Raw genomic sequence first — 10,303 nt, 5'->3', positions numbered from 1 at the left:
ATCGAGCGTCGCTCCTGTCAATCACGACCGAGCGGGTACGGCGCACGCGCGCATATTATTCGCTGCAATAATAATGTTTATCCAAATTTTTAGCGTTCGTGTCATTATCATACATGGTTTCAGAGCTACTTCATGTTTCAGTGTCGATATTACATTCATATTTACTATTAATTGTGGAGTACTTTGTACCTGCTGTTTTGTATGTATGTATGTATTTATTTATTTACTTTATTAATCCCGGAGGGGACATTTTTTTCGCTACAGCAGCATACAGAAGCAATAAGATAATAATAGAATAAAATAATAGAATAGAATAGAATAATAGAAAAGCAATAAAATAGCACAAAATTGAACTAATATATTATTATTATTATTATTATTATTATTATTATTATTATTATTATTATTATTATTCCCAATGATAATTGATGGGAAAAAAAGATTTGTCTCTTCCTCTTGTTTGCATTGTGGCTCCGAAAAGTCTCTTCTGTTTTTTTCTCTTATTTGCAAGTGATTCCTTTTTGTTTTACTTTCCGCATCTAATTGCCGACTCATCTTGTGACCTACAACCAACTCAGTATTATCATATGAAAGCAGATACAAAGGGAATGGGAGTGACTGTCAACTGTTTGTCACACTGTATAACAGCTGCCCTACGGAGGAGTGACGTGGAGCACTTCTGGACACCTCTCTTTGAGGGTGCATGTATTTGCTCCTTCTTGCAAGAATAAATGTCCGATATGTTTGATTTTGATCCAAGCCTCTGAGTAATTTTTTCCAACAATAAGAATACTTTTATTACTTTTATTACTTTCCCCACAATGGTGAAATCGGTTATATTGTTAGAGAATGTTTGTAAAGGTAATACAAAATAGCAGATGTGTGATAGTACATTAACACAACCACAAGAAGAAAGCTTCTTTTTTTTACAGCAGACATTCAGACGTGTCCGAGCATACAAAGCACAGATGTAATTCACAACCCTGCAAACAACTCAGTTTCTTTCATGTCTGTTACTGGGTATTATTTATACAGACTAACTGAAATGCTTTAGGGAGACCCTTGATGGTGTTAAGTCATATTAATGTGAAAAGTTACACCTCTGCTTTTCCTGTATTAAAGACTAACAAGACAAAAGCTAAACTTGGCATATGACTGGACCATTTATGACCATCTTTTGCAGGACTGTACCTAGTTACATCCTGGAAATCAAACTGAATCTATGAATTGTTGTGTTTTATATATAAAGCCAGAGTTACCCTGGGCTCAGCACTCAGAGAATCATACCCCACTGTCATTACATTTGTTACGACCGGCTCGAAAGTCACAACATAAGGAGGGACACGACACCACGTTAGATGCAAAATCAAAGGTGACAATTTATTCTGATCTGGTCTGATGACAGGAAGGTGAAAGAGAGCTAGGGCGGATAACGATCTGGTGAGTAGTATTCCACTCACTGTCATCATCAACAGAAGAAACCCACTTATGCATGAGGATACCATCCTCCCAGTAAAAAGTGGCATGAGTAGTACCACTCTCATCCTTAGGCAACACTGCTGCAATACACTTGGCCAAAGAAGGGTCAGCCTTCTGGGCTGCTATAAGCTGTTCCTTGCCAACCTTCAGCTGTGTGTCAGGCCCAGCAGGCACAGTGACACGACTGGTCTATTTAACTTCAGTAGACTCATTTACAACAGAGTTAGTGCCGAGCTTATCTTGAAGTAACTCAGAAGTTACAGAAGGATCAGGATCAGAGTCTAGACTGTCACCAGGTGGAGCCACTGGCAGTTCAGATAAATTCACCACATCTTTATATTTTCTTGACTGGGCACGAGTTACAATACAAGCAGGAAAGACTTTAGGCAACTGAGATGACAGATCAGCACTCTTGTAATTGTCAACTACAGAGCCTGTTGATTTATCCACAACAATGGGAGCAGGAAACACCTTCCCTCCAGCCAGATCATTACCCAAAATCAGGTCTACTCCCCCTACAGGAAGGTGGTGATGAATAGCCACTGCTACAGGACCTGTAACCAAGCCAGATCGCAAATACACAACATGCAAAGGGGCTTTAAACCACATCACCCCACATCCTTGGACTAAAGCACTGCTACCAGTGGAGGTCTTCTCAGAGAGGGGCAAAACTCCTGTCAAAAACAAGGACTGAGAGGTTCCTGTATCCCGAAGGATGCGAATTGGGATGAGTTTCTCAGAATCAGAAACTGCTACTGAACCCTCCATACAGAACGGTGCAAAGGTAGGTAGGTAGGTAGTTATGCAAAGGGGTCATGCTCAGTGTGTTTTTTATTGGACTGACAAGGATCATCTTCTACACAGGGCAACTGCTGTGGTACTGAAGCTATTAGCCCTACAGGCTTAGTAGCTTTTGACTTTTTATTGAGCGCATGACGGTCTGCTATGACATGACCAGGCTTTTTGCAATAAAAGAAAATCCTCTGAGTTCACCTGGCTAAAACCTGCAGCCTTTGTGGTGGGAACCGAAGGAGAACCATTGCTTTCAGGTCTTAAACGAAAGGTGCGAGGAGAGGCTCTTAGTCTTGCCTGTTCTGCCAATAAAAACTGTTTTATGAGCCAAGACTTCTGCAAGCACAGAAACCTCCTCCACTTTATTCATTCTTTGCTCACTCAGATAGGTGGCCACCACTTCAGGGACACAATTTATAAACTCTTTCAGAAGAATCAACTGCTGAAGTTCGACCTTGGTCACAACCTTTTGTGATGTGGTGCACATCACAAAAGGTTGTGGTAGAGAAAATGAAATGCTTTTCACTAGGTGGTGCACTTAGTGAAAAGCATTTCCTTTTCTCTAGCAAACTCTACAAATGTCTGCTTCTCAGCCTTACAATACCCTCTAAACCTCTCTGTAGGCCAACTCAGGCATGCAAGATGGCTGCCTTAACAATGTCATAATCTGAGCTTTGGGTCAGAGTTAAAGAGGAATAAGCTTCCTGAGCTTTACACTGCAACAGTAATGTCCAGAATTCTTTAGGCCACGCTAAGCCGGTAGCAACACGCTCAAAGTGGGAAAAGTACGTTTCTACCTCCTTCTCACAAAAATGAGGAACTAAAGCTATGTTCTTAGCTACATCAAAACGAGGAGAGGACACAGGTGCACGGGAACTAGATGTGGAAGAATTAGCTTGAACAGTTTCAGCTCTTGACCTCAACTCCAGCTCCTTCATTTTCTCTTCATGTACTTGCTTCAACCTCTCCATCTCAAACTTCCTCACCTCTTCTCTTTCCTTCCCTCCCAAGCAGGGATGAGGGTTAGATGCAGCTCCCTGATGAGTGACAGAGGGCACCTGGATGAAGGTGTGGGTTTGGTTGGCCTATATAAGTGCCTCCTTGCTCCACCCTAGCTCTCTCTCACCTTCCTGTCATCAGACCCTGGTCTTCAGTTGGATTCTCACATTACGCGTGTTTCGTGTTATGTAATAAATTGTCACTTTTGATTTTGCATGTAACTTGGTGTCGTGTCCCTCCTTATGTTGCGACTTTCGAGCCGGTCATAACATAATGGGGGCTCGTCCGAAACTCAGTTTAGATTTAAGTCATTTTTGTACTCCCAGACTTAGTTAGTAGGTTCAGGCTGATGTCACCACTTTTCCCTCTCTTTTTGAGCTTTCCTGGTTAAGGAAGCCTGCGGGTGTTGGAGAGACCATCACCACTTTATTGTTTTTGGTGCAGTACCCCGGAGTGGCCCCTGGCGTGCCCGGGAAAGCCGACGAAGACTAGTTGAGGTTTAGCCAGATAGAACTAGAGTTTCTTAGGTACACAGGAAACCAGGTAAGTTCAGGAATAAGTCAGTTTGAAATGTTCATTCTTCATGATAGTATGTGGTGGCATTTGCTGGCCTTTGTTCTTCACACCTGCTGTACACTGTGAGTAGTGAGAGTGGAGAAATGTGCACACTAGTTTCTGTTAAATGCTAGACTATAGTTCTTCTTTTAACCCTGATTCGTCTGGCTGGTTTAGTAAGCCAGTGCTCATGCTTTTCTATTATCTGTGTGAGCTTCGTGTTCATGTAGTCACATGCTTCTTGCAGGGACTACATTTTGTGAAACCTACTTTATTCTCAGTGGAGTAAGATAAGTAGTGTTTAAAATTTCAGTGTATTGTAGGGGTAAGAGTACTGTTAACACTATTTCTATACTGTGTGGCCTGAAATAGTTAAGTAACTGCTCTTGTAGACAGCCTACTGCTTGGTGCATTTCAATTACTCACTCTGATTTTGTGTAGGTTAGCTGTGCTGTTTGGTAGCACTGGCTCTGTGTGGTAGTGTCACTTTTGTTTTGTACTGGTTTGGCTTACTTAAGGGGGGAGCCCATTTTTCTGTGTGCTTCCTCTAATACTTTGTAAAAGTTGTTCCACATAAAGTTGTTTTTTGTGATCTCACAATGAAGTCTGATTTTCAGGGGATAAGTGAAGGTCCTACAATAGAACAGCTGGCTCGCTGTACCAAAGCCCAGCTCATGTCTATTGCAAAGCAGTACCATCTTGAAACTGCTCAAAGTTCTCTTAGGAAAAGTGAGTTTAGAGCTAAGGTGATCACTTATTGAACAGGGATTATTACCCAGTGACTCTAGTCAGCTTGATGAGGAGCAGGGCTTACATGTGTCTTGTGATTTAACTGTTGAGAAGACAGAACAAGTAATATTGCTCCGCCTGTACGTTCACGAGAGTTGGTATTGCAATTCAGGATAAAAGAGCTAGAAATTGAGGCTAAGGTGAGAGAGAGCTAGGGCGGAGCAAGGAGGCACTTATATAGGCCAGACCCACACCTTCCTTCATGATTTCTCGGAACCAATAATTATTGTGGATCACCACTCATGAAGAAAATGTGAATCAGCGGTTAAATAAATAAAAAAAAGTTTTATTTTATCACTGCAGTACAGAGATATTGAAAACATAGTGTTAAACATATGAGGGATAATCCACAGTGAGCCTGGCAGTTATTAAGAAGATACAACCTGGAGGCAGAAGTCATGATTCAAAGTGGATTATCCTGCTTACAAGTTGGCACCTTCCCACAGAATACAGGTGTTTTTATTCAGATCTTGGGACAATGTGCTCTTGAAATTGTAACTCTGTATTGCACCTCCCTTTGTTGACTTTGGGTGACATTACTTTAAAAAAATATTGCATACCCTCCTTCTATCAGAATCAGATGTTGGTGGTAATGGTAAAAAAAATAAAAATAAAAAGGAGACATTAAATATCATGTCAAGAGATCGGTTTAGGTTTAGTACGTATAATAATTAGTCAAGTGTTGTTTCTATGAAATCATTTTTTATTACAATACAAAAAATATCCAGCTAGAAAAAAATGTTATCAATAATTCTTTGAACATTAAAATGTTCTTTCGAATACATAAACATTGCTCTTTACATTTCATTCTCTCATACAGCTTCTTTGTGTGTCACAGGAAGTCCTTGAATCAGCTAGGAAAGCTGCGCATCGGTGACTGAATAAATCTGCTCTGTGCTCGGTTCAGTCAGGCCGATCAGAGAGTCCAGGAGGTGCGTGTCGAACTCGAACTCCGGCAAACTGACAGAGTTGCACAGCTGGAGGTGTTGGAAAGTGTCCGGGAATCTGTTTCCTTTGAACGAGCTGTGCAGCGGTCCTGAGGGGTAGTCGTTGTCGAAGAACTCCAGGTCGGAGTCTGAGGAGAGACTCAGCTCCATGTAGCTGCCTGAGTAGTCCACCGTGGGGGAGGGCGTGTTGGGGAAACCCTCAAGAGAGTCTTCGTTAAACAAGTCGGTGGCTTGATTGGCGTCCTCATTAAGGTAATCCGTCACAGAGGTCCGGCTCATATTGTCTGTGAATGTGTAGGCTGCCTCTGGTCCCATACGGTCAGCCGGTGTGCTGCCGTGCTGCGTCTGTGGTTCTCCTCTCTGCCTCGGTTGGTCGCATGTAGAGTTTTCAGAGCCGCAGAGACTGAGGGCTGGAGTCAGCCCTCCATCGGCTTCAGGAAGATTCTGACTCCCACCGAGGCCTCCTCCTCCTCCTGCGTCAGAATCAGAGGAAGAGCAAGAGGATTCGGTCGTGTCGCTGCTGCAGCTGTTCTCCTCCACGACCAGCTGATTTGTGATGAACTGACAGGAAGGCACGGCGGGCATGGTGAACCCTAAGGGACAGGTCTTATCCTGTGCGCTCGGCTCCAGATGGAGCTCCACTGGGTCCTCGTACTCTTGAAGCTCCTCTGGAAGTCCTGTCTGCTCCCCCACGCTTTGCATTTCGTCCTGCAGTTGCCTCTCCAGTTCCAGTCTCATGAAGGTGTGGATGTGATGTGTCTGCACACGCTTGTAGTCGAACTCAATGCGTCCCTGAGTGTTGCCACAGCTGTCCTTAGTGCAGCCGCATGGGAAGTTGAAGTGGTCCATCTGCGTGTCAAAGAATGTAGAGAGAGAATGAGAATTTCCTCAAGGAGTGTTGACATCAGTGTGAATCTGAGGCTGCGTTCACACATGCACTGCAAACCTGAACTTATGTAGGACACAGATGTCCGAATCAACTGGACAGGACATTAAACTTTACCCTGCGAGCACCCCGGTATAAAGTATGTTTAATGTTTGATTGAACCTATGTGTAAATAGTATAGAGGGGGTCACTGTCCAGAGAATTCACGCTGAGTGAGTGTGTTGATGATGTTTCTATAATTCAACTGGCGCAAAACTGGGAGAATACAAACATCTGAGGGTGAAGACGAAGAGTCTTTTGCACAAAATCTCACATTATTGTGCTCCACTAAGCACTAGCGTTACACATTACTCTGCAGTAACCATCCCTTAACATGTGACAAAGTACATGCAAAGTACATGCTTAACCATCTCAAACCACAACTTCACACTCAAATCTGCCCAAATTTCACATGCTGCCGATGATAATGAAACAATAAAGCCCTCGCACGCTGCAACATGCTTCATATTGTGTCGTGATGAAGTGCTGTACCTGGCACTTGATGCCTTCCAGACTGCATGCGCAGGTGTCTGGCTCGCAGAAGCCCTGGCAGTCACATCCACAGGTCTTTCTGGAGAGACGCAGGCCATTAAGCTGCCTCTTCTCCTCCCTGTCGATCAGCTTCACCCCCGCTGCCTGGAGGAGGGCCTGCCGCTGTTTGGAGGAGAACGGCTGAAGGAAACCTCCATCCTCCAACTCAGCATCACTGATGTGTCTGTCACTGTCTTCCTCTGGGAGTTGATCCACAGTGAGTCTGTCTGCTTTCCGCTGGTCAATGACCCCGCTGATGATCAACTGGAAACACCACAGATACAGTTATGGGACTGTTGCACAGACGAGCAGTTGCAAACCAAAAGAAAGTAAAGGTGGACTTACTCTGTGTTTCAGTGCTTCCAACCTCTCCTCTCTCAGTCGCTGTCTGAGCCTCTCTCTGCGCCTCTCTCTGCGCTTGTGCTGTTGTTCCAGTACGTGCTCTGCCACCGTGTACCTTTGGAGGGCGCTGTGTCTCCGCACCATGCCGAGGGTGGCGCCTCCGCGGCTGGGCACGTTGGTGAAGCCCTGGCAGCGTGGGAAACTGAACACAGTCACCTGGTCAAAGCACACCTTTCTCTGTCTGCCTGCGAGCTTCAGCCTCTTCAGGATGGACCGAACTGTGTGTTAGAAAAAGAAAACATCAGATGAAGTGAAGCGCTGTCGGGGAGCCTCTGGTGCTTTAACAAATGAGACCATAACAACATACTGTAAAAACATATGCATGGCTGTCAGAGCAGGGTAAAACATCTCAAAAAAAGTTTTTGGTGTTAATTTTGGGACTGGAAGAAAAATACTTTTACTTTTATCAACCTATTGGTGTCCTAACCTGGTAGGAATCACCACGTGATGGTTTTCAGGCAGAAGAGATCCACAAGAGGAAAGAAGGTTTGAAAGCTTTAAAGTGAGTTTAATTAAAGGCAAAACTTAAAAGTTTTCTGTCATTCAAAGGCTCCTTGAACTATTTTATTACAGTCACATTGCCCTGGATTTCAACTGCTTAATACATAAAAAGCATATCTGTGAAGTCACTTAAAACAGTAGAACAGGTGGTTCCACGATTTCATTATTTATTTCAAATCATACTGAGTTGTAATTTTTTTTTTGATGTTTTCATAACGTTAAGGGTTTTTTTTCCACAAGCATTTATTATTCACACATGCATTCAACAAGGTTATTTTCTAAACTGTAACTATCAGCTCATTTCTAGTTTGCAAAACTAAATGTCTTAACACAGAAATGTCAAATGCTCCCAGCAGGGATCCTTCATGCTGAAAGACAGTGTAGGAAACTTGATAAATAGATAACAACAGCTATTTTAAAAGTAGTAAAAGTGTTATTAGTTCTAATTAAACTTGAAGCATGATTATTAGAAATGATTCCTAGATGGAGCCCGGTGCCTTTTTTATGTGTTTCCTTGTGCTTGTGAAAGTTTTGTATTTTTTGTGTGTGTTTGTGTTTGGCTGGGAGTCTGTACCCCCCATGTCGCCCAATCATCAGCTGAGAAAGCCTTCAGGACTCTATAGGATACAGCGGTTATAGAAAAAAGACAGATGGATTCCTATATGCTTGATAAATGAGTGCTGAACTCAAGACAGTCACTGAATGGCCACTAGGGGGCACCCTGCAGGTGCTTCTCTATCAGGTCTCAACATCTCAGCGTACATGTGGAAAGGAAATAAAGGGTTAGAGTGGACAGATCAACAGTGCCAGAGAGAAAAGAAGTAAACCAGAGTCTGACTGACTCCAGAAGGTAATTAAGAGTCTTTCTGGCAGTTTAGTCTTGAATGTCCATCAGTTTGGTGTCATAGTTTGGCTTCAACAAATTGTCTGACCTTCACACATAACTGAGGCTGAGCTCTGGTTGCAGAAGTCAGTAAACAACTGAGCCCAGCTGACTAAGCTCGTCTCAGCTGCTCTGTTTGACTGAACACGTCCACACAGTGTCTATTAAACCCAAGACTTCCTGTGTTAAACCTTCTGAAAACAACTCTGTCCCTCCGGTGTTTGACATGAGCATCCAAACTTTGAGTTTGTCTCCCTTTGTCTCTCCTCATGCTTGTCTCTGCTGATGGTCTCCTCCCTGTCTTCTTGCTTCCTTGGTGGTGGTGGACGGCAGTCCGTCCTGGGATGTTCTGATATTCTGTATGTATTCTGCGTCTCCTCTTGTCTCATACTCTTCAAGGTGCATGCCACTCTTATTCTTGCTCCTCTTGTGTGTTTGTTTCCATCTCCCACATGTGTAAATGGTGTGCATGACTTTCGCCTCTTTTCATGTCTTGTGTGGTTTGCTCCTCTTTCCAGGCCTTCATGGGGGACAGGAAGTCATGTGGCTCAGGTCTTGTCTGTTTAGAAGCAGCTCTGCACCCTCCTGGATCTACTCATCATGCATACGTTCACAATCTATCTTCCCGAGGTTTATTTTTTTCACGTTAAAATTTGAGGGTCTAAGAACAGAGTGTGCATCATGCTTTGTTACTGCGAGCACTACAAGTGATGAAATGTGAACCTCTGTGATATCTGAGGAAGCCATTTGATAGGACTTGTCTAAATAGACCCTGCTATTCAAATTAATTCCACAACTTCCTATTACTCAGGCAAATGATCTCCTACACAACCAGATAGTCCGTCCAGAGGCGAGTCGTTCCCCTTGTTATTATCTAGACCGGCCCTGAGTTTGTCGTTTTTATATCTTAGATATATCATGTCTTCAATGTGCTGCTGTGGGGTGATAAGAGACACTCCTATAAAACTCTGATGGGAAAATGAGCAGATAAGGAAGAGGTTTGCATTATTTGAAAGATGGGCGGGGGAAGGGGGGAGACGACTTACTGGGCAAACTGTTGGGTGAAGGAGGACTGAGAGGTGGGAAGTCTTGGCACTTGGAGGAGCTGCTCTCCCCATCCGACTCCCACTCTGAGGAGGCAGGAGGGGAGAGGGAGGACTGAGGACAGGAGTAGGAGTACGAGTAGGGCTCCTCATCGACCTCTGCGAACTTTCTCTTAGGGATGCACCTCATTGTGTGGCCGATGTACATTCTGCATGGACACAGAGAAAAGTTTAAATAATTAATACACTGTGGTAACAAATGTTCAGATCAATAATCTAAGAGGGAAAAGTTGTGCATTTACACTTTGATAGGGACTTTCAAACTGATGTTTCATAAGTGCACAAATGTGTACTCAAAACCTTTCACCAGCTGAGTTCAGAGAGTAAAAAAAAAATGTTTAAAAAAAAAATCAGCAGCTCTTCTTCTTTTCCCAGCAGAGTAATTAACATTCCAGTG

The 10,303-nt window shown here is 43.5% G+C and overlaps 1 protein-coding gene across 1 annotated transcript; it reads right to left on the bottom strand.

Moving 5' to 3' along the window:
- Nucleotides 1-4,917: 4,917 nt before the first annotated feature.
- LOC138628347 (cysteine/serine-rich nuclear protein 1-like) lies at nucleotides 4,918-10,054 on the bottom strand. The gene is made up of 4 exons (XM_069711343.1): nucleotides 9,850-10,054; nucleotides 7,363-7,637; nucleotides 6,979-7,281; nucleotides 4,918-6,410 (listed from the first exon to the last, which is right to left on the bottom strand). The coding sequence occupies exons 1-4, from the start codon at nucleotides 10,052-10,054 to the stop codon at nucleotides 5,469-5,471; spliced, it is 1,725 nt and encodes a 574-aa protein (XP_069567444.1). The 3' UTR covers nucleotides 4,918-5,468.
- Between the last annotated feature and the right edge of the window lie 249 nt (nucleotides 10,055-10,303).

This window comes from Brachyistius frenatus, unplaced genomic scaffold, assembly GCF_029030835.1.
Source record: "Brachyistius frenatus isolate BFR_SWC_R1_liver_20210118 unplaced genomic scaffold, ASM2903083v1 Contig_99, whole genome shotgun sequence".
Classification (NCBI taxonomy): Eukaryota; Metazoa; Chordata; class Actinopteri; family Embiotocidae; genus Brachyistius; species Brachyistius frenatus.
The sequence above is the reverse complement of the archived record's forward strand: the minus strand, read 5'-3'. Positions and strand labels throughout refer to the sequence as shown.

Coding starts and splice junctions, on each gene's coding strand:
- LOC138628347 (XM_069711343.1), bottom strand. CDS start 10,054: ATGTACATCGGCCACACAATGAGGTGCATCCCTAAGAGAAAGTTCGCA. Junction 7,282..7,362: donor TGGAAGCACTGAAACACAGA/GTAAGTCCACCT, acceptor TGGTGTTTCCAG/TTGATCATCAGCGGGGTCAT. Junction 6,411..6,978: donor TGGAAGGCATCAAGTGCCAG/GTACAGCACTTC, acceptor TTTGACACGCAG/ATGGACCACTTCAACTTCCC.